Source organism: Barbus barbus, assembly GCF_936440315.1.
Source record: "Barbus barbus genome assembly, chromosome: 27".
NCBI lineage: Eukaryota > Metazoa > Chordata > Actinopteri > Cypriniformes > Cyprinidae > Barbus > Barbus barbus.
Window position 1 is genome coordinate 18,744,700 of NC_136755.1, and position 26,130 is coordinate 18,770,829.

The following is a 26,130-nucleotide window of genomic DNA, read 5'->3' on the forward strand; positions in this document are numbered from 1 at the left end:
CCTTCACACCCCACAATAAAATCTAGAAAACAAGCCACCTTCTCCTAACCATTCCTTCACTCTATTCTTTAGAATAAACCTCTTCATATGCCTGCACTAATAAAAAAAGGTACCATGATTCTACCATAGTTTTGGGCATGTTTCAGAGTATTACTTAAAGTACTTTCAGTATATAATTACAATGGTAAAATAAATATGGTAATCATTCAGTACCATAGTATTACCATCTGATGCTATCACTGTACCATAGTTTCACCACTATACAGTAACTTTCCATAAGGGTGTAATATTCTACTGCAGGAAGTCTCAAATTACAGAGCTCAAGGGCCACTGTTAGAAATAGCTGGGGCTGGAGCCAGAGAATAAAATGGACAGGTAAGAGTCTTTTTTTTTTTTTTAAATGTGAAGTAACCTGCAATCACAGCCGTGTGATAGGCTAGCCTCACACTCTTACAAGCTCATTCATCAAAACGGCTTTTAAAAAGATCCTTTTCATTTCCCACAACAATGCAGCCAAAGTGAATTTAAACATGTAAACCTAGATTCATAAAATTATTACATGCTTCCAATGTGTCAAATTTCAAGTTGATATTCAGAACACAAATTCAACTAAAACTCATCTGCAAAAGTCAAGAACGGTGCTTTTCTTATACTAATTGGATAGATTGTATTAGGAATTTTATTCAATTTTATATTAAACAGTTCAAACAATTGTAGGATATCAGAGACCGAATCAGACAAAGTTAAGATTCAATCAGAACATTGAAATATGAGAAGCTGAGATTCCACAGAGAGACCCAAGAAAACAGGACAACGTAGTAAATCAGATTCTTAGATCCAACTAGTCTGAAGCAAGCAAACTAACCAGCAAGCCTCTTTCACAGAACAGCTTACAACCTTGAGACAAAAGAACACTTATTGATAATTCCAATTCAGGAAGGAGGCCGTCAAATTTGGGGCAAATAATCAAGACTGATGGTCAAAGAGATGGCCATCACATGTTCCACGATTGAATTCATGAGCTTCCTTAGACTGAATTCTCCCCCACATAGAAGACAGACCAAACCAACATTCCTTTGTCTAAAGAACATGCCTTCGTTCTCCATAGAACTATACAAAGACTTTCTTTTTCATATGCACTAAAAATCATCTTAAAAGGACCTATGAGTTATTTCTCTGCATAGAAACAACCTAATTTTGTTTGTAACCCACACATTAGATTATCATGTTTTAATCAAATATTATGTATGTTTTTTTTTAATCACTATTGAATAGCTGAAGGATTCATATGCGTGTTTGGTATGTATGAGTGTGAAAAATCATGCTTTAAATGTTTCTTCCAATCAATGCTTTGTCAAATATATCATATTCTGGTTATAGAAATCACATTCCAAATTATACTTTGTCAAATTCCATGTGACTGATAAGATGCTGATTTATGATGGAAGGAACACCCCTAGCTAAGATAATAGCCTATCTAATTGGTCAAGACACCAGAGGGGATGTGTCCAGAAGCAGAGTTTAAAAACTCAGGACACCATCAAACTCTCTCTTGGCCCTCTCTCTTTAATTTATTTTCTTTTCCGTTGTGAGTTTCATGTACTCAGTTAAGTTTTGCCGCCACGCCTCGTCTCCGAGTTCAACTGGAGTCTGTGACCTCCTCAAAGCTTCCCAAGATGCACTTCACGACTACTGAACTCTCAACCATTCAGACACTTCGGGGAACCCCCTTGTCTGCAAAGACGACGACACAAGGGATTCCCTTTGCAAAGCAAGCAACACCTCCAGGTTCTAACTGAATCAGTGCAGTTAATATAAATTTTAGCCTCATTGAGAAACTCAAAGCGAGGGTTAAATAAGTGATTGATGGTTGTTCAGGTCTATGCAATTGAACATATTGCTGTGAACTTGGGATTTCACATTTCCATTCTCTTAAACTCATCTTTTCCTTACTTTCTCTCGTCTGCAACGTGTGAATGTGTGAATACTTGTGTTCATGTGTTAGATTAGTTTATGTCTTAGGTTTATATAAATAAAATCTTATTTATATTGAAAAGAAAAGTATCTCGTGTTTTGTGCTCACAAGTTAATGTCTTAATCTGCCGATCTTGTTACTGTGCTATTAAATAGTGTTTTCACTATATTTTGGATTTTAATATCCAGTGCAGAGTTGATGTTATACAGCTCGTTCAGTGAATCGCCGTAACAGTCATTCTGTTCAAATCCCTATAAAATCATAAATGATTCCCTTTGAGCTAAATTAAACTATTTCTTTAAATTGCATATTAATATTACGTTTTTATTACGTTACACAGTTTTAACTGTCCAATTTACAGAGATTGGATGTTATTGCTAATTTTTGCTGCTAGATGGAACATAAATTTGAATATGCCACAAATTTCTGGCATATTCAAACGCTGTCAGTATTGACTTCATGGTTATTAAAAAATAAATATGACTTAAGGAATTACTAAGCCTTCTACCATTGAAATGTCATTTAAATACGTTTTACCCCCTCTCCACACTGCAAGTGACGTGGCATTACAAAACTAGATACTAGATACTCATATACTGTAAGTGCTTGGAGTGAATGTAGCTTGTTTTGTAGACATGCAACAATCCTGATCTTTCACATGCAGTGTTGACACAGTGAAACCAAAGAGCACTATGAAAACCACAGCATTACAGAGTCTGACCTGCCCTAAATTATAAAAAGCAATGAAATATATATATATAAATATCTCATTAACAGCCCTCGGTAGAGCAGGGCAGAGTTTGGACTGGCTTCCTCGGCTTTAATGCCCACAGTATTGATCTTGCTAGCGAGGTCCACGGACTATTGCTGGGAAACTGACTGCATGGCAACTACTAGTGTGTATATGCACTCAAGGCAGTGCATGTTTATGTGTATGTGCAAATGTGAGTCAATCTGTGAGAGCATCTTGGCGTCGGGCGGCCGGAGAGCTCAGTGGTTTTGCACTGCAGATAGGGGGGGGTGCAGACAGAGTGGAACCGGGCCGATGCGTTTTTAATGGCACTGCTGCTCTCTGGAAACTGATGTACGAGGCTCCACGCTGTGAAACTCAAACCTCCAGCCAGTTCATTTCTGATTTCTAATCCAGCCATTGCTACGCTGTTCCTCTGTATTGACCGGATGGCTGCACCTGACAAACCTCCAGGGCAAATGGTCCCATTTGCACAGATTTATCTGTATGGTGTGGACCATTGTTACAGCTCGGTGGATCATGTATCAGTTTTTCAAAGTAATTTTTTTTTCAGATTTTTTTCCCCCGAGTATTTGCATTAATGTCAGATTGGGCACTACGCTTTTCAGTACTAGGAATTACTCCTGCATCCTGGCATGTCTGATAATTTGCTGGTACTCTCTTCTGTCCCTGACAACCTGCCCTTCTATATATACAAACACACACATTTAAAATGATCAGCACCATTTTTTTCTGTCATCTATATGTATGTGTGCACATTTTCACAATTCACATTTTCTATATCTAGGAGACTCGACCTTTGTGTCATTAATAGCACACCACATGCTTCGCCGGTTCTTCTTCCTCTGTCCTTGAAACACAAACATGCACATATACACAAACATTTTGCAGTTTCCTCTCTCTTTTTTTTTTTTTTTTTTTTGGAGGAATATCGTGCTGCAACAGGCCTTTCTGTGACCTTGGTATTCACAGCCCACAATGTGCGATGCAACAAGATGTGGTGAAGAGCAAAGCAAAATGGCAAAGCTAAGATTAGCCTAGTAGTTCTGATACAGAACATGAAAACTAAAGTGGAAATGTAAGTAGGGAGCTCTCGATTTCTCATGTCAAGGGTATTTTAGTCAGCAGTGTGTGGAAGTTGGTGAAAACAGTAAAAAAATAATGAGATCATCATGAGATAAAAAAAAAAAAAAAAAATCAAAAGATGTTCAGCTTCAATAAAGACGGTTTTGCTTGGAAATTGCATTTTAATGAGCAGTGATGGCCAATCGAAGAAAAAAAATCAGTACTCTGAACTTTCTAAACCCTGGACTGCTATTGACGGTAGTGATGAAAATCCAAGCAAAAGATCTGCTTGCTGATCTGGGCAGCTTACAGAATCAAATAACACACTGAAGTGACTCTTCATGTCTATTTAACAAACAAAACAGCCCTTCTGGGAGTGGGATGTCTTTCACTCATCAATAGATAAACATTTGTCACGATGCATTTCTTTGTGAATGCTTTTGTTTGTATGGATAGTGGAGAAATAGTTTGAATTGATCCCTGTGGGTAAAACGAAAATTACCCTCAAATTGATTTTTGAAGAAAACTGTACTTTAAAGAAATGCTTAACACTGTTATCTAACACTAACATTATCGTAATTTCTATACGTGACACTGTAATTCATTGGTATAGTATCTCTAACTTCAGAATATGCAGAACTACAAATTTAATTTAACTTTGCAGAATATCTCTTAAAGGGACAGTGCATCCAAAAATGAAAGTTGTGTTATTTACTCAACCTCATGTGATTTATTTTTTTATTCAGTAGAATACAAAAACAAGATATTTTATAAAAAAAAGTCACTGCCATTCACTGTCCTTTTGGACTCCATTGACTTTAATTATATGAAGGAAAACAGTAGAAACATTCTTCAAAATATCTTTTATATTCCACAGAAGGAAGAAAGTCAATCAGAATGACTTGAGTAAATGATGACACAATTTTAATTTTTGGGTGAACTATTCCTATTGAATATTCATATGAGAGTGATTATAGCTGAGCAAAATTTAATCTGTTTATAAAATATATTCTATGACTTTCTAATGATGTTAAACTCCTTGCGTGTCAGTCAAAATGAGCTGCTAATGTGCAAACTCATCTAAGACATTCCGATTCCGATTTGTTTAAATGTGATTCTCAGGTGAGGACTCTATTAAACAACATGTGACTGAATGACAGGAACTTATGGAGGAATAATAAGAGAGTATATTTCTTTTACTCATTTTCTTCAACAAGAATTAATCACGTCTTCCCAAACAGGGCTCAGGAAGTGTCTCTTCTGGGATCGCTTGGGAAGGAAATTAAAAAATGAAATTAATCTGACCTTCTGGAGAAGAGAAAGGGTTCCTCGAAGCGCCGCAAAATAATGATACCAATCTGCACCTTTTCCCACCGACACCCCAAGAGAGGGGACCACTGAGCGCATTTCTCTCCCTAGTGCGCTCTCTCAGGCTTTTTCTCTCTCTCTCTCTCTCTCTCACACACACACACACACACACACACACACACTAATATTCATAATAGAGATCTCCTCACCATTGCCTCCAAGATACACTAGTGCAAATGCTACAATGTGCATCCCAAGACTGCAAAATACTCCAATTAAACATTATTGATATAGACTACCTCACACCACGCTAGATTTTTTTAATAATTTTTTTTGTAGTGCACTTTATTTATGCCAGTCATTACTTTTTCCATAAACAAAATGCAGAACTTTAAGACTCTTATTGACCAGACCAGTTTTAGACTCATATAAATTACACTACATAATACATTACAATAATTAAATGTATAAAAATTAGTGCTGGGCAACGATTAATTGCAATTAATTGCATCTAAAATAAAAGTTTTTGTGTACATAATATATGTTCGTGTACTGTATATATTTATTATGTATATATAAATACACACATATACAAAACTAAAAGCTAAAACTTTTATAAATACTACCTATACACATTTTAAAAATAAAGAAATTAAATAAAAATGACAAATGCATGCAACAAAATTTCAAAACTTAACATTTAAATGAAAAACAAAAAAATAAAGCTAAAAACTATTTAAAATATTAAAGAACAAAAGGTATAAGATTATAATAATGACTCTAACATAACACTAAGCCAAACACCAAAAAAAAAAACTAACTATCTATCTATCTATCTATCTATCTATCTATCTATCTATCTATCTATCTATCTATCTATCTATCTATCTATCTATCTATCTATCTATCTATCTATCTATGTGTGTGTGTATAAATACATACACATTTATAAATTCATATATATATATTCATATATATATATATATATATATATATATATATATATATATATATATATATATATATATATATATATATATATATATCATTTCCATTTAGTTTGTTGAAGTATTAAAATAACTCAAATTAAATAAAACTAAAACTTAATAAAAAACCTATACAGACATAATAAATTCAGACATTATTTAACTGGACACACTTTCCTTATTTTTCCCACAACAAATGGCCAAGCAAGCGCCAACACTGACAAGATACGCGAGACAGAACGAGACCAAACGCATAAACATTATAAATACGTATGAATATATTCTTATAAATATATGTAAATATTTTCAAAATATATACTGTATGTGTGTGTCTTTATATGTACACATAATAAATAATCGTTGCCCAGCACTAATAAAAATATATAAAGTATACATATTATATTATTTTTTAATTATTTGTAAATTGTTATCAATTAAAATATATAAAAGTAATATTTCTGAAACGTCATACTTATATGCATTATAAATTTACTATATATATACATATATAATTTTAATACATATATTATATATATTAATACATAATTATAATCTGTATTAATAAAATAATGCTTCTCAATATTTGCAGATTAAGATATTGCCGGTGATATTAGTTTTAGCTCGTCAATGTCTTGTCTTAGTCACAGAAAAAAGGTTTGTTAACGAATATTTTTCACCATCGTCGACTAAATTAACACTGCTATCACAATTAGAAATTGTGAATTTTTTTCTTTCTTAAAATACATTAAAACATCACAGCGTATCATCATTAAACTGCTATTATTAAAAAAATATTAATGTATACCCCATCCCTCAAAGACTCCCAAAGACATTCAAAGCACTTTGAAAGGACAGAACGTTTTTGCTACTGATCACTTTTGCTCTTTTCTTTTGGTTTGATAAATGAGCTTTGCTGGACTGCTATTAAACTGGCTGTCTAACTTTCTAGATGGCAGCCAATTTAAAACTGTATAACAACCTCTGAGATTTGACCCCGTCAAGACACATGTATGCAATAATTCATAATCTGTGCAATAACCTCTATGATTCTGACCTCTTCATGAATTAAAATGAGACTGATGGTTTGGGGAATTCACCGACATATTTGAATCACAAAAGCTAGAAGAAAGGAAAAACAGATAATACTTGTTAAACTTGGCTCAGTCACTCTCTTTTCTGGGCTGCCTGATTCATTAACATTGAGAACATCTATTTTTATCAAAACAGTGTAGATGGTTTTTATCTCCCTGAAGTGGAATATTTGATGTAGCCATGGATACCGATGTAAAAGCAACGAGTAAACACTAATGAGAAATAATTATGACAGAATGATTAGAACTCAGCAGTTCTCATTAGTTCTCAAAGCCCATAAACAATTGTACAAGCGCTTTGTGAGCCATCTGTTGTGCTTGTTTGGTATCTATGGGTGGGTTTAATTTTGTATTGATGATTTCATTTTGATTTGGGTTCTGGTACTGTCACAGTTGGCAAAATAACAAGTCTGATCTCACTCAGGGGAGAAGAGAAAACGTTCAACATCAGCAAATACTGTAGATGTCCCACAGACAGAAAACCTTACACCATGTTTAGTCATGTTCACATGTATGAGGTCACTGTTCCCTAATGGGTGCACAGCAACAAAATACATACTTTCCATATCATACACATCTAGCCAAATGCTAATGGGAACGCCTAAAATACTTCATGCTTACAATAAAAGAAATGTGGGTTGCATTGAATCTATTAATTTGGAAGAGCTTACATTTGTCTGAGCCTGGCAAACGGTGAGCTGTGACAAATTTGAGCCCTGCTTGCAACGTGTTCTAATCCCATTTAATCAACAATTTACTGATTAGGGCTAAACAATATTCGGGACAAAAAAAAAAAAAAAAAAATGACTTCATTCAGTATATAATGTGATATTAAAAAATACAGGAATTTTCACCAGATTAATATTTAGAATCATTCTATTTTTTGTTGGGGAATTTTTTTTTCTTGTAAATCCCACAGCTCAGATTCAGCAAGAACTAACATGGTGGCGCTAGGGTTGGGTACCGAATTCGGTACTTTTAAGGGTACGGACCGATTCGTCGGTACTACCGAATACCGATTCACATTTGATCATTCGGTACCAAATTTCGGTACCTGAGAACGCATTTGGGCACATGAGTGAGAGAGAGAGAGACCGAGAGAGAGAGAGAGAGAGAGAACGAGAGAGACCCTGTGTCATGATGTCAACCCTGCAACTCTTTAAAACACAACACAGGGCAAACCGAAATGTTCTGAAGTGTGCTTACATTTCTAGGGTCATATGGTTTCTGTGAAAACGCAGACAGGATGGTGGAGTCCATTCATAAAAACGGAATTTACTCTATAGCGCGGAATGCAATGGAATTCGTCAATTTTTGGGTGAATAAAAGAAGGTCTGTCACTTAATTCAAATCGCGATATGAACTAGTGTATGTGAATATTAAAACGCAAAAAGACGGTTTAAATATGAATCCTGCATATGTTCTGCTAGCCTTGGTATGTATGAATGGTGGAGACGCTGTTTTGTTTACTACACAAATACTGAAGCACGCGTGAACTCGCGGTGATTTCCGGCCTCTGCATCTCACTACATGATGATATGAACACATGAACTTACAGGCAGTGAAAGTCACTTCATGAGAATTTTACCGTTTCATTTGAGAAAACTAGCATCATATCATACTGTATATACACAGAAACTTCACGGCAACCTGTCAAAATAAAAGTGCGGTTTAACATGTAACATATACATATTACTCTTGTATTACTTTTGTACAGTATAATGTACGTCTTTATATATTCCATTTACTGACAAATTCAAATAAACAATTAAATGATAAAAATAATTACTACAATCACATTAACCACTTAATTGTAGAAAAAATGCAATTATTATTATTAAAACGTTTTTAAAAGGAATATTCACACAAATATTCACACAATGGATGCAGCCAAAGACTACAGATATTTTTCTACCATATATTAATTTTAACAGTAAACCTCTGTTTGTTTGCAAAAAAATAAAAGGGTTTCATTTTAATTTGATTAAAAATAAATAAATGTTTAATGCCTTCATTTGATTATCAGAAAAAAATTAAAGAATTTCTGGAAGAAGAAAAAAAAAAAAAATTGTAGGGCCCTATTGTTCAAAATGTTGAAATTGAGAGTTTTGGACTTATTTTTTCACTGAAATAAATGTTTTTGTCGTTACACAGAGAGTAAAGTACCAAAAAAAGGTAACGTTGGATACCGGTACCGTACCGGTTAAAATGTGAACGGTACCCAACCCTAGTACCCATCACCCATTATAGATCAACTAACATGGTAATTATAAAGGTGTTTAAGCTACCAAATACTTTTACTTACACGTATTTGAGAATCAGAATATCAGATAATTCATAATATAGTAAACATATTTGTGAATATTTTGAGTAAAAATGAAATAAGTGAAACACCACTATTGTGGCTGCTGTCATGAATCTGGTCTATGAACTTCCGTTAAGGTCACTCACTCACCACATGAACTCTTGCACCACACTAACTGTTGCACGTCACCTCAGACTACAATTCCCATCATCCATTGCACTGACGAGACACAGCTGATTGCACTGATCACACACCCTACATAAACCATGGACTTCCTCTTCCTTTCTGCCGAGTATTGTATAGCGTATATCACTCTCCTAGCGATAGCTACTCTACGGAGCCCACTCAGTTATCATAGTCTTGCCTTGCCTTGCGTGTTTTCTAGTGTTTTGATTCTTGCCCGTGTTTCCTGGATTTACCCTTTGCCTTGCCATTCGGACTCTGTTTGCACCTCTCTTGGACTATTGCTCGTGTACCTGTATTATCTCTCTGCCTTGCCCTGTTGGATATTGTTTGGGGATTGTCGACCCACGCTTGCCCCTAGGATTACTCTTTGTCTTGCCTGTGTTGTTCCTGTTTGCCACTGTATGAACCTTGCTTGTTTTGTAACCACGCCTTTGAATAAAACTTGCAAATGGATCCGCACGTCTCACGTCTCGTTCGCCCCGTAGCAGATGCGGTATGTCACGTGACAAACACGATGCGTGGAAACAGTAAAGCGATACATCCTAAAATTCAAGTTCAAGTCCTCCTGAGACATTCATACTTACGAGTTGACAAATTGTAATTATGAGGTCAGGTCCGTTCAAGTCACTTTGGTGGGAACAAGATGGCAATTTAACTTTTCTACATAAAATTCAAAGATTTATAAAAAATATCTACATGTACAAAATGTAGATATGTAGATATGTACAAAATGATGAATAAAAAATGTGCATCGTGTTCTTGCTTTTTTTCTGTTTTTATTCAATTTATGAAGGTGATGTAAACTGAATCATTATATATTCGATGGTAATAAATATTTTGTATATGTAACAGTTTTATTGTACATTACAAAAAAAAAACACTTATTAATTTGAACAAATTTACTGTCAAAACAGATTCTGCATATCTATAGTCTTTGGCTGCATCCATTGCATCTGACTCGGGGCTTGAAGAAAATTGAGTTTCCCACTTGTAATAATAACTTTGTGGTGGTGTTCATATGCGTTCAACTCGTAAATACGATCTATCCGACATGACTTGAACTCACCATAACTGTTGCCTAAAAAACTCACAAACTTTGCATTGATTGAACAACAATATAAAATCCATGTACTGCGGCAAACACTGCTCACAATAGCATGAAATAGCATGACATGAAAGCCAATCAGTGATTTCCGCCCAGTGGATAGTTACGTGAAGTAGAAAACACTGGCTGTTACTGTCCGGTTCACTGTAACCGATAAGGTCTTCGTGGTCCAGCCATCCCTCTGGCATTCACGGGAGCCAGAATCAAATTATTTTCCCTGCATGGTCCAATGAGCCCTAAAGGTTAATTATTGTCTGTCTGCATGATACCCGACTGCCAGTGCACAATAAAAGCTGTTAGTCGCTGCAGATAGCAGCTAATGTCAGACTGTGTGTATCCAAGTGGTCGACATGAGACATCCAGGTGCACTCATGAGGAGGATTCTATACGAAACTATTCTATTCTTTCTGGCTTCATTTACTATGAAGACTAGCATGTTTGCTTTGTATTGCAGAGGAAAAAGCATTTCATAAAATATTTTCTGGGTAATTGACAACATGTAACATGCTCAGCAGAACATAAGATTTAATTTTCCTTCCGACAAAAGAAATAATGTTAACATTCAGCCTAGCTTTACTTTGTCAGGCACAGCAGCTCCTCTTTAGTCCCCTAAAAATACTGTCCTTCACTGGGCTGTTGCAAATTCTGGCCGATTTAGACAGCATCTGTGTGCTGTCCGTTCCCATGCACGTCATGGTTTAATTTAGTTTGTATACCAGAAACAAGGCAAAAAACAGCAGTGACAGCTGGGGCCTTCACCAAATAATACCTCTATTTCTCTCCTTTTCAGTCACTAACTCTCTCTTTCAAGGAATGCTTAGCCAGTAAACATTGAGGTCAACAGTTTTGAATCCTGTTGAAGTTGAGTGAGGTTTGTGCACACACAGATATGCAAGGCATACAGGCAGCTGTTTTACAGCTCCTATCTACTAATATGTAATAATTACGTTTCATTCATTTCGATTAGCAATAACGCCCAACATCCATCCATCCATCCATCCATCCATCCATCCATCCATCCATCCCCATATTTGCATCTATACATCTATGTATCCATACAACCATCTATCTGTCTGTCTCTCTATCCATCTATCTTTCCATCTGTCCATCCATCCATTGATGGCTTTTTAAACTAAGTTTAAATTTTAAAAATGGTCTTGACACACTTTGCTTTTCTAGTTAAAAATGACTCTTACAGTATATGAGTTTCTTTGAATTGCAATTCTGCAATAACTTTTTCATTTAGAGTGTGAGGGGGCCCTCAATAAGATCAAGACGACAGGACAGGACGTATTACTACAAACGACTAACTACACATTCTACATTCTAATCTGCATTATAGTAAAAAAAAGGTTCATAAAACAGACTCATAAAAGGGTAGTAATCCATTAATTAAAATCTATTAAGGCAGGGTTAAAGTGAAGAAAGCCTAATTAGTTTAAATGAAAAACATTGGAAGTCTATGGAGATCTTTCCTGTGCATAGCTGTACATGTTTGTGTGTATGTACCTTGCGTGAGCAGCTGCAGAGTGCGGACCTCTTCTCTGACGCGGAGCTGGAGGACCTGCTGTAAGATGTACTGTCTCTGACTCTCTTGCATAATGCCCATACGCTCCAACTTTCTGTCAGTGAGCCTCATCAGAGCTCGACCTGCACACACACACACACACACACACACACACACACACACACAAACACATGAACATGAAACCAGGCTGGGTACAGAGAAAAAAAAATTACAAATTGCACATTTATAACACATATAAAGAATAAGTGTACTTGCCATTTATAAGGAGCTATTATAATGCCCTTGTGGAAAAACGGATAGAGTATTGTAATAACCTACATTACAAGAACCTAACGAGAATATATTGTAATTAGTGAAACAAAACAGATTGGAATTTTTTCCTCCAGCTAGAAATTTGATCAAGGTCAGATGAAGTTCACTGTCATTTTTAATCATCGCCTCCTCACAAATATTCTCCTCATATCTGTGCTGATAAAAGTCATAATAGTGCCTGTCAACGCCCCAGTTAAGAGCTGCCATTTGTGCACAATAAAGTTAAAACTATTGTACCATCTCACACAAAGCCTTGAGGTAGCAAAGCAGAAAGGCTACTAATGCATTTACACTGCGATGAAAATTGTTAATTCGGTTGTTTTTCGTGAAAGAGACCAACCACGGTATCATTATCTACGGAAAGGACAGTATTCAGATGGAGCATAGTCCAATTTTCAGTGATTATGTTGCATTATGAGTGTGGATGCTCTGCTCCTGTCACTCGCTCCCCCTCTCTCTCTCTTAATGGTCATGTGTTTAAATCGCAGCATGGCTCCGGTGAAGAGGAAAGAAAAAATCCACTGAAAGCTAACCAAACAAACAATTTAGCTGAACCTTACCCACTGGAAATCATTTTATGTGGTAATGCAAAAAACGGAAATTAAAAGGACAAAGGGGAACACAAAGAAAAATTAAGTACCACCGGTTATCAGTAACCGACAGGGCAGCCTGTAAAAAGTGAGTAAAATCACAATAATTAAAAAGGCAAGAAACATCTGTTAGAAAATTGGAAATAAAATGATACATGTAGTAAGCTTTATGCTTAAAATATGCAATAAAAAATGTGAAGAAAAAGAAAACACTTCAGAAATGATAAAAAAACAGTAATATCTGTATTTTATTTGTATAAGAATACATACATTTTCAAATTAAATTCAATGAATTGTTTAGTAAGAATTATTTTCACATTTATCAAATTTTCTACATCTATAAATGTGTGACTATCACAGTTATAAATTCATAAACACGCACATGCTGGAAAATTATAGATGGCATATGGTGATTTGTTTTTAAATATTCAAACCATACTAATTGATGTTGATCACAAATCACTCAGCAAAACCGCCTCTCTATATTATAATAATAATAATAATTGTGTCACATTGGTGACATTTAAATCTGTATAATTAATTGAACAACAATATTCAACACAGTACAAAAAGTCAAGGCATAAAACATATATACATGATCATCAAACGTCTCAACATAGTAACTGACTGCAACCCTCTACGGACACCTTGGTAATTGATTTTTTAGTTTACTCACCAGACTGATAATACTAGGCCTATAATACAGGTCCTTCTCAAAAAATTAGCATATTGTGATAAAGTTCATTATTTTCTGTAATGTACTGATAAACATTAGACTTTCATATATTTTAGATTCATTACAACACAACTGAAGTAGTTCAAGCCTTTTATTGTTTTAATATTGATGATTTTGGCATACAGCTCATGAAAACTAGCATATCATGAAAAGGTTCTCTAAACGAGCTATTAACCTAATCATCTGAATCAGCTAATTAACTCTAAACACCTGCAAAAGATTCCTGAGGCTTTTAAAAACTCCCAGCCTGGTTCATTACTCAAAACCGCAATCATGGGTAAGACTGCCGACCTGACTGCTGTCCAGAAGGCCATCATTGACACCCTCAAGCAAGAGGGTAAGACACAGAAAGAAATTTCTGAACGAATAGGCTGATCCCAGAGTGCTGTATCAAGGCACCTCAGTGGGAAGTCTGTGGGAAGGAAAAGGTGTGGCAGAAAACGCAGCACAACGAGAAGAGGTGACCGGACCCTGAGAAAGATTGTGGAGAAGGACCGATTCCAGACCTTGGGGGACCTGCGGAAGCAGTGGACTGAGTCTGGAGTAGAAACATCCAGAGCCACCGTGTACAGGCGTGTGCAGGAAATGGGCTACAGGTGCCGCATTCCCCAGGTCAAGCCACTTTTGAACCAGAAACAGCGGCAGAAGCGCCTGACCTGGGCTACAGAGAAGCAGCACTGGACTGTTGCTCAGTGGTCCAAAGTACTTTTTTCGGATGAAAGCAAATTTTGCATGTAATTCGGAAATCAAGGTGCCAGAGTCTGGAGGAAGACTGGGGAGAGGGAAATGCCAAAATGCCTGAAGTCCAGTGTCAAGTACCCACAGTCAGTGATGCTGGTGTTGGTCCACTGTGTTTTATCAAGGGCAGGGTCAATGCAGCTAGCTATCAGGATATTTTGGAGCACTTCATGCTTCCATCTGCTGAAAAGCTTTATGGAGATGAAGATTTCATTTTTCAGCACGACCTGGCACCTGCTCACAGTGCCAAAACCACTGGTAAATGGTTTACTGACCATGGTATTACTGTGCTCAATTGGCCTGCCAACTCTCCTGACCTGAACCCCATAGAGAATCTGTGGGATATTGTGAAGAGAAAGTTGAGAGACGCAAGACCCAACACTCTGGATGAGCTTAAGGCCGCTATCGAAGCATCCTGGGCCTCCATAACACCTCAGCAGTGCCACAGGCTGATTGCCTCCATGCCACGCCGCATTGAAGCAGTCATTTCTGCAAAAGGATTCCCGACCAAGTATTGAGTGCATAAATGAACATAATGGCCATTCTTTTATTGGTCGGATGAAATATGCTAATTTTTTTAGATTTTTTTGAGAATTTTGGGTTTTCATGAGCTGTATGCCAAAATCATCAATATTAAAACAATAAAAGGCTTGAACTACTTCAGTTGTGTTGTAATGAATCTAAAATATATGAAAGTCTAATGTTTATCAGTACATTACAGAAAATAATGAACTTTATCACAATATGCTAATTTTTTGAGAAGGACCTGTATATATATATATATATATATATATATATATATATATATATATATATATATATATATACACACACACTCACCTAAAGGATTATTAGGAACACCTGTTCAATTTCTCATTAATGCAATTATCTAATCAACCAATCACATGGCAGTTGCTTCAATGCATTTAGGGGTGTGGTCCTGGTCAAGACAATCTCCTGAACTCCAAACTGAATGTCAGAATTTTGTTCACAATTTTGAGAGTGGCATGGTTGTTGGTGCCAGACGGGCCGGTCTGAGTATTTCACAATCTGCTCAGTTACTGGGATTTTCACGCACAACCATTTCTAGGGTTTACAAAGAATGGTGTGAAAAGGGAAAAACATCCAGTATGCGGCAGTCCTGTGGGCGAAAATGCCTTGTTGATGCTAGAGGTCAGAGGAGAATGGGCCGACTGATTCAAGCTGATAGAAGAGCAACTTTGACTGAAAGAAACACTTGTTACAACCGAGGTATGCAGCAAAGCATTTGTGAAGCCACAACATGCACAACCTTGAGGCGGATGGGCTACAACAGCAGAAGACCCCACCGGGTACCACTCATCTCCACTACAAATAGGAAAAAGAGGCTACAATTTGCACAAGCTCACCAAAATTGGACGGTTGAAGACTGGAAAAATGTTGCCTGGTCTGATGAGTCTCGATTTCTGTTGAGACATTCAGATGGTAGAGTCAGAATTTGGCGTAAACAGAATGAGAACATGGATCCATCGTGCCTTGTTACCACTGTGCAGGCTGCTGGTGGTGGTGTAATGGTGTGGGGGATGTTTTCTTGGCACACTTTAGGCCCCTTAGTGCCAATTGGGCATCGTTTAAATGCCACGGTCTACCTGAGCATTGTTTCTGACCATGTCCATCCCTTTATGACCACCATGTACCCATCCTCTGATGGCTACTTCCAGCAGGATAATGCACCATGTCACAAAGCTCGAATCATTTCAAATTGGTTTCTTGAACATGACAATGAGTTCACTGTACTAAAATGGCCCCCACAGTCACCAGATCTCAATCCAATAGAGCATCTTTGGGATGTGGTGGAACGGGAACTTCGTGCCCTGGATGTGCATCCCACAAATCTCCATCAACTGCAAGATGCTATCCTATCAATATGGGCCAACATTTCTAAAGAATGCTTTCAGCACCTTGTTGAATCAATGCCACGTAGAATTAATCAATGTCCCGTCCTTCGGATGAGACGTTAAACCGAGGTCCTGACTCTCTGTGGTCATTAAAAATCCCAGGATGTCCTTTGAAAAAGAATAGGGTGTAACCCCGGTATCCTGGCCAAATTTGCCCATTGGCCTCTGACCATCATGGCCTCCTAACCATCCCCATATCTACTGATTGGCTTCATCATTCTGTCTCCTCTCCACCAGTAAGCTGGTGTGTGGTGGGCGTTCTGGCGCAATATGGCTGCTGTCGCATCATCCAGGTGGGTGCTGCACACTGGTGGTGGACGAGGAGATACCCCCCTTACTATGTAAAGCGCTTTGAGTGCCTAGAAAAGCGCTATATAAATGTAACAAATTATTATTATTATTATTAAGGCAGTTCTGAAGGCGAAAGGGGGTCAAACACAGTATTAGTATGGTGTTCCTAATAATCCTTTAGGTGAGTATATATATATATATATATATATATGTTTGTAAAATGGTACAGCTTTTTAAATATCTGAAAGTACACTCTTAACATCAGTCAGTCAAGAATTATAATATGACATTATGATAATCAAGTATTATTTAATGATAGAACTTTAGTAATTAGAATTAAAACTTAGTGACCATGTATGAATGCATAGACATTTTAACTGAATTTAGGAATGGTGGTGGAACTTTTTAGGTCATTCAGTGTTTCTGTTAAAAAAAGGGAAAAAACTAAGAATAATACTGATAAGACGATAATAATAATAATAATAATGATAATTCTGCTAAATACGAATTCTGCTAATAAGAACAGTATAAAATGCACTAAGGATTAACCAGCTGCTGTATTCATGAATATTAATCAGGTTGTGTGCGTTCACTCGAACGGATTTGCTGAAATCAAAACAGGGACGATAATTGGTGAGCACCAGTCAATGAGAGTGTAGTTCAATGAGATTGTAGTTGTCCACTACCGGAAAAACGGGCAGTTCTCAAAAGCTGAAAAAATCCAAAAGGAACTCTGTTATGCCACGTACACACGCATCTAAATTTGGTTGTCAGTTCACCTTTTACTCCTTAATCGCATTCTGTACACACATAATTCACTAAAATACGGGAGTGACAACTGCATTCGACAACCACATTAACTCCCGAAAAATACAGGTAGTGACAACCGCATTTACAGAAATTCTACGCAGTGTGTACAGAACTGAACAACTAGCTGCTAATGACGTATTTGAACGTGCATCGGTGTATTTGTCTGCATGTGAGAAAGAAGTCTTAACGTTAGCACGGTGCTAGCTGCCAGAGCCCTGCATTTCGGCCCGGGCTCGACGGGCCCTGACTTTTCTACGCCTCTAGGGCCGGGTTTCGGGCCAATTTCCACATCATAGTTCAGACGCGGGCCGGGCCTCTGGCCTGTTTTGGGTTTCTCCTTATTTTTATATTGTAGACATCCATCGATTAGTGATGAAACAAAATTGCTGCGCTGGTGGATACAACACGAGACCGTGCCGTTACTAACTGTTAGGGTTACTGACTCCAAATTTACACCGGCCCTGGGCCATCGGTCCTCCGTATTGTAGAGTCCTGCGCTAGATACATTCTCTGAACACTTTAATATCTTATGTAGTATTGTTTCTCTGTTAAATCTAAGTGTTTTGACATTCATATATATTTCTTGGGAAAAAAGTCTGACACTAATGAAGAACGAGATTCTTTTAAAGGAAAAATAAATGTACATGGCATTTTCTTTAGACAGAAAGAAAATAATTTTATAGGACAGCCTTACAATAAAGCAATATAAGAACAAAAAAAAAATGTATTTTTCATGATCAACTCAAACTATCACATTTTGATGCCATCTATATTTCTAAATAGAATATTGAGGCGCTATGAGCACAGATGGGGCCTCTTTAGTCACGGAACATTAGAAGCAGAAAATTGGAGTATGTGTGAGGCATGTATGTTGAGGTCATCGGGCTAAGGTATTTCAGTACGTTGGTAGAGTGCCAAACTACCCCTTCATTTGGCAGCATTTGCCTGAAATGCCTCAATGAGGAACAGATCAGCGTGCCTTCTCTCTGAATCACTGCCATAAGTGTTTCACTGAGAAGATGAGTCGAAGCCTGGTTAAAGAACAGAAGAGAAGAGAGTGTGAAAACAGGAAAGAAAGAAAATAAGAGCAGAATACATATACAGATGGGAAAAGAGTTACAAATGCGAGGGTATGAGAAGAAATGGGAAAGGTGCCATTCTAAACAAATAACTGTCCAACAAAAACATTTGAGATGTTTCTTAGATGCTACTCAGCAGGAAGAACGGGTCACTGGGTAACAGCTGTCTCAGCAAGATAAGGATGCAAAAGAATTTAGTCTGGTAGAAAACAAAAAAAGCATAAATTATTGTCTGCTATAAATACAAGATATGTTGGCCATCTATTGCGTAAATGACATTACACATAGAGCTTCACTTAAACATGATTCAAAATAAAAATATCTTCTAATTGAGTTTTTTTTAGACTATTCCCAAAAATCTTAATAAAAGCAAGCCAAACAAAACAATTTGCGAAATGCAAAAACAGACTATTTATATAAAAGGAAAAAACAAGAACAAAATAAATGTATTTCTACTGGGCAGTCTGTAAAAATTTTTTTAATTTAATGTTTTGCTATTTGTACTGGAATATTAAATAATTATAATAAAAATACTGAGAACTTAAATGTATGTTATATGCTATAAAAATATGCAGCCTGTGCATCATGTGATTGTTTGGTGAAAATGTCCTTTTCATGTTTTAATGACCGTTAAAGTCTCTTCCCACTCCTTCCAGTAGGAGCTGAGCCAGGTATCAGTGCAAACACCATTACTGCGGTTTTCTTTGTTCTACTTATCTTTGTGCAACTGACAGAGAAATGGTTTAAAAAAAAAAAATGTAACTCTTGGATTTCAGCATATTGATCAGTCACACTTGGCTTCTTCTGAATCCTGTTGTGACTCTTATGCATTGCTGCTACATTGACCATTTACCAAAGACTACAAGCTCAAATCAGTGCCTAAAAGATACACACACACACACATACAAACCAAAAGGTCAAGGTTTAGCAGGTTAGCATGAAGCAGTCAGCAGTTATTCAAAAGTAGTATTTGAAACGGTTTGCAAGCAACATTTAAAATCACAAACATATCACTATATTATAGGAGCTGCAATCCACATATGTGAGACATCAGGGCAGATAAATTCACTCTCTTTCTCCCTCCGGTTGCTGGACTGGCATACTCGTCTTCAGTCCTGATGAATGGACTAGCTTAAAGCTCTCTCTCCCTCCACTGTCACTCTAGGGACCTGTCCCTTTTACATGTGAACCAAAAGCCTGGCTAATTACTGCTCCAACAACCAGGAGGGATGACAGACAGAAAGAGAGAGAAGGGGGCAGGGGCAGCTCTGGGGCCTATAAAGATGGAAATTAACCTCAATTTCTCTGACAAAACTCTCATGGTGAACAAGCAGGACTGAGACACACATACTTGAGAAACACTGAGGCTGCTTGGACTGGTGAAGGAAACTCCTCAGGTGATACTGTAGCATACTTCACATAGTTTAACCGCAGCTGCATTCATGAGTCCCAAGAGGACCTTTCATACTCTCATTCTTTCTGTCACACATACACACACACATATAGACACACAACCTGGCAGGCTCGCTAGCCCCTCAAACTACAGCAGAGCCTGAGTGCATCTGCCAAGTACGTCCCTACGTAGAGCCATACAGAGTACCATCCAACAGGCAAGATTATGCTGCAAAATTACCTACTTTACATGGCAGAGGACCAAATTCTAGATGAAAAATGCCAGTGAGAATTTGATTTAAAATCTGTAAATCTGATGCTGAACAGAACGTTCTGCTACATTTACTCAAAAAATGAAAGAAATTCATTTTTATACATTACATATATCATCAAATGGTGAAATACGTTTTTTTAATGTAGTAAAATTGTATTTCAAAGAAACCTTCACATTGTTCTCATTAAAATTACTAACATTTCTAAAGTAAAACATTTGGTTTGGACCTGGTAAGTATAAACATTGTCAGTGAAGTTCATGTAAGTTCATATTCATCTGTTTCAGTCACATGACTTTTCTGTTCAACCGCCATAGTTGAATACAGAAATATAAGCCTAAAGTACAAGTGTAGAAGAAAAAATACGAGGTCAAGTCCTGCAACGGCTTATCTTCAGTGTTCCTAAAGTTCCTAGGACATCCCTAGGACAACTTAATAAGTCCAAATCACTTGAAGGAGATTGAACTGTTATCATTATTTAGACTGTCCTGTTGCTGAGCCCATATTGATAACTAGATAAGAGGACAATGGCATCTGGCATTTCATCAAAAGAGGGCAGATAGTAAGAGTTACAGGGATGAATAGAACATAAGGAGAGAAAGGGAGAGAAAGACACCGATGCTTAGCGATGAGCATTTGTGCTGGCAACAACCCCACACTTGATTGTGAACGTAACTTCTACTAAATGACTTCAAGGAGGAAAATCAGCATAAATTTAAGGCGGTTTAAGTGTACAGGATAAATGTAAAATACGTTGTCATATCCCAGCTTAATCTGAAAAGACAGCCACAAGTAAGTCATCTGCAGGTACTGAGGTGCTATCAAAACATTGCTCTTTTTGTTTGAGAATCCCGACCAACCTAACGTAGCAACAGTGACTCAACCAATGGTGTGAGTTTGGGAGTGGGGCTTGTGCTTGTTAGACTAATAGCAGACGGGGTCAGTTTTATCTAGAAACCTGTTTGACAATAGTTGTTGCAATTCCATTTGGTGGCTCTAGTGGTGCAGAAATTTCACTTTAGCACATTCTGATTTTACTCAAAAAAATGTGAAAAAACAAAAATCAGTCAACTGGGACAGTAGCTATGTGACCACCAGAGTGGCAAACCATTATGAATGAGCAGTCATAACAAACCATGTCTTTCCACATGACATACGCATTTGGAAAGGTCCTATAGCAAAATTTATGCTTTGCCGCAGGCCTCCATTTCCCCTGAATGTAAATCTACAGCATTATCAAGATGCTCATTATACGCCATCCAGAAAAACATCAGTTGTGTGAGTCATCCGCTATATACAGTGGCATGCAAACCGCTCACCTCTACATCCATCAGAACACGACTATTTCCTCTTTTATTACCTATAAGAGCTATAAAATGCTTGAAAAAGCGAGTGATCACAGTCAAATTATTAATTGTAAACATAACCATCAATAGACTAACACTGTACACCGTCCCCCACCCCTCAGAATACTTCAAAACACAAAAATTGCAGTAGTTTCATTCAGGCCACATCATGCTCTTATCCTCCAACAGCACCACAATTCAATCTGATCTTTCCTCTCCATCCTTCTCCCCAGAATACTGAAAAATTGATCTGATGGCTCTGAATTGCATCCCTGTGGAACACTGCAATTTCAGACGCTCATACCTCATTATCCCGCTTGCGGAAATCACCGCCGCGCTACCGAAGGCTGAAACTGTGCTGTTCTGTGAAGACATCGTGCTGAATCCCAAATATGCACGACTGCAGCCTGAAGTCCTTGAAGTCACAAGTCTAGTGTTGAATTATATTAGGATTTAGCAGATTATTCAGATATAATTGGCATATTACTTCTTTAACTTTAATGAACCTTTTATTATAACAGCAAAAAATATAATATGAGCTGTTTGCTCTTCAGATGGTCGAAATGAATGGTTAAGATCCATTGATCTCCCACTAATGACACAAATTCCAGGTTTAATGGCAATTCCAACAAATGAAAGAGACAATGTATTTTTGATTCAGTCTCAGATAATCAGAGTACTGTGTATTTCAGCTCAACGAGATCATTCAGAAAACCTTCAGTCTATGCTACTTTTCACCAGCTATCTCAACATCATCACATCTCTGATGGTCATTGAACAGCACACTGAAAATAATGGAAAGTACCAAGTAAAGAAATACAGCAAAGAATGCATATAACATGGAACAACTGTCACTATACTGTGCAGACGTCATTACATGCAGTTTACAGACAGGATTGTGGTATAGAGGGTGTGACATCAGGTCGATGTTTAGCTTGGGTCCTTTGATTCAACCCAGAGTGGAAGCTGGGAATGTTTTGTAGAACATCATTGCAGCATCAAAGCATTCATGTGTTGAATCTTTTAAGATCTATTAATATCTTAAAAAAAGATTTTCTATGTCCCATTTTACAACATATAATTTTCATGTTAAATATGAAACTCAAATACCTATAAATTAGGGATGCATCGATCCGATACTCAGTATCAGTATCGGCTCCGATACGCAGGGGCGGTTCTATGAGTCATCGCTGAAACACGCCGTTTCGTCACCGCACGCTGGCTGACTGAAATCTCATCAGAAATAACAAAGTGAAGATGTACGAATGTAAGTAAGATATTAATTTCACAGTGTAAACATCTTGAGAGATTATTATGGCAGTTTTTGAGAGTGCTTGAACTCAGTAGACTGAAGTGAAAATGTTCTTTGATAAATGTAAGCCTTCTTTGCTCTCTTTTTCTACAATAAAAGTGTTATAGGCTAATTAGTAGCTCATGATGTTTATATTAAATTCACATTAAATACAAAGTCAGTCGTATTAAGAGTATTTTATGGTATGACACCCATATCTGGTACTTGTAAGACGGGGTTTTATGCGTAGTTAACAGATTACAGTATTAGGCTACTTTGCCCATAATAGTCAACTAACAATTTATATTGGTGCAAAATGCATTTACTTACACATATTTGAGATTCGAGATATTTCATGATATATTTTGGGGATATATCAAATAAAAAAAGAAAAAAAAGAAAACCGCCTCTGATACTACAATACAAAATTATTTGTCAAATAAATGAAACATTCATTTTAGTTGAAATTGTTATAGATTACTTCTAGAGACTTCAGTGACACATGACATGGTGAAAAATGACTGAATGAATAATACTTAGATGAATTTTAAAATTGTGCTCCCTAAAAGCACAAGTGGCCCCTGTCTGGCCCCCCCATTTACTGTGGTCTAGAACCGCCCCTGCCAATATGGTCATTTTCTGCAGGATCGTGTATCGGTCAGACGAGACCGATCCAAATCCAATATTGTGCGTATACACTTCTGTGTTATTGTTGAGCTCCACGAAAGGCACAAAAACATTATAAAGCACCATTAAGTTTTCATGCACTATATTTCAAGTGTTCTGAAGCTGTTCCATAGTTCAATGTGAGGTACAGATGAATATTTAAGTCGTTAAATTCAAGTTCACAAACTCTTCTTTCCGCCGCAGCTGTCTGTCATCCTCCATTCAGCATTGAATGTTGGGTTTGTTGGGTTCGGTTACTACAGTCAAAATGATGAAACTCTCTTCAAGAGTGCACAGTAACTGAGGTTAAAAACTGTTAAAAGAAAAGGCTCGATTTAATACACTAAGCATCAATATCTCTTCCCTTTGTACTTTGAACTTGTTTATGCGGACTCGGAGGGCTGCGCAGCTTTTCTAGAGTATCTTTTGCTGCTGAATTATCCACTAAGTATTATAATAGTATTTTTGTCATAGATTATGATTATATCTTTTTTCATTTGTTATTTTTCATTAAAATGAAGTTGCCTATATGTAAGGCAAGGCAAGGCATGATCAGGTCAACACAGAGAAGTAAAGAAAATCTACATTGATAAAAAAAAAAAAACTGGGCTGGTATCGGATTGGATCGGTATCGGCAGATACAAAGAATTTTCGGGATCGGATCGGTTCTGAAAAAATGGTATCGTTGCATCCCTAATAGAAATTCACTCTGATGAAACGGTCATCAGAAAGATCAAATTGGGAGTGCACGACAAATGCATTCTATATAGTCCATAAAAAAGCTCATATACTTCAAGACCACCAGTGTGCTGCCTGATGGGAGTTTCTTTTACATGAGTTGTTTATGACTTTTATTAAAGTCAAATAAATAAACCCAATGTCTCACCACACCCAGTATTCTCTGGACTGATCTGACCAGCAGTGAGCCAGAACGCCCGCACAGACATTGACTGTCCAGTGCATGTGGAAGCACGAGAAGAGCCAGCTTACTAGGAACATCCCAGCTGGATTCATTTATCCTGTCAACAGAAGATCTGTCAAACTTTCCTTTCTTTTCTGTAACCACAGAGAATGATCCAATGATCATGAAACAGGAGGATTTAGGCCTAAAGTATGATCTGATGTTGCTGCCAATTCCCACACCAGACCACACAGTGGCATTTTTCATAATTGCTGTGAAACATGCTTCAAAAATGGACACTTGGGTTACAGTGACACCATAAGTCAAAGTGCCCACTTCAGATTTTGTTGCTTAAATCAAAAATTTGATTATGCTTGTTCACATGACTTTTTAAAAAGCACCCATAATAGACTGGAGAGGCAACACTGCTAAATTGCCTTTTAAGTCTAAAACATTCAATCCTGATATTTATTATTGTGTTTTATTTATTATAACTCATTAATAATATGTACACGATTTTTTAAATAATTAATTTTGTTCAATTTGTTCAATTAAAAAAAAATATCAATCATATAAAATCCATAAAATATTAATAACTAATGTCTTGCCATTACGCCACAGTCCTACATATCCTTTACAGTAAACCAAGGGCACAATTATTACATTGCTTTAAAAACAAACAAAAAAATTTAATAATTCTGTCCTGGCTGTTTTAACTGATACGTTATGGTGCATTTGAAATATTCAATATTTGTTCAAATTTGTAAAAGGCCCGGATTGTAATGAAAAATGAAAAAAAAATTGTGGTTTGCATCGTCATCCATAAAACAGATCAGACATTCACAGTCTTACAACAGACATTGCATACATTAAAAAAACAAAATAATAAAAAAAAAACACTGGCACAAAGCTCACTGCAGTTCATGAATGAATATCTCATTTTAAATGGCCAATTAGCCATTATCTGTCTAACAACAGCTGGTTATTTAACAGGCTTTAATTGTGGTATTATATAGTGTTGTGTTTTCATAACCCTACTGTGCTGTGGCCCATGGGATTGATGTCTATTTGAAATCCAGCCCAGAGTTTCATTGTATCTGATAGAGCAGCTCTGGTTCAGTCACTCTCTTTTCTTGGCTGTATATTACACAGAATGAGTGCACCTTCTCCCCTGATTACACCTATGCTATCAAAAATATGTGCTTAACTCATTTACCAAAGCACTCACTGCCTCTGTCTTTGTAATTACTGCAGATTAAGGACTAATATCTAATTATGCCTTAATATGCTTTAATGCATTTTTAATGACAGCTCAGTGTTCCAGTCAAACTCTCAGAGCGATTTGGGAGATGTGTCGAAGCGGTGAGGGAGAATCTCAACAGTCGTACAGTATGTTGGCGATGCAAAGGTTTATCTTACTATGCTCTGGTTCAAATGGAAACAAACCGATACTTAATAGTAAGTAATTA

The 26,130-nt window shown here is 36.9% G+C and overlaps 1 protein-coding gene across 4 annotated transcripts in view; it reads right to left on the reverse strand.

The window, feature by feature from the left end:
• LOC306847515 (sterile alpha motif domain-containing protein 12-like) overlaps positions 1-26,130 on the reverse strand; it is a 99,301-nt gene that overhangs the window by 49,506 nt on the left and 23,665 nt on the right. For all 4 annotated transcript variants that reach the window (XM_079381477.1, XM_079381478.1, XM_079381479.1 and 1 more), the window contains exon 4: positions 12,282-12,422. In XM_079381477.1, coding sequence (XP_079237603.1) covers positions 12,282-12,422 — 141 coding nt within the window. The remainder of the gene's footprint in view (positions 1-12,281; positions 12,423-26,130) is intronic.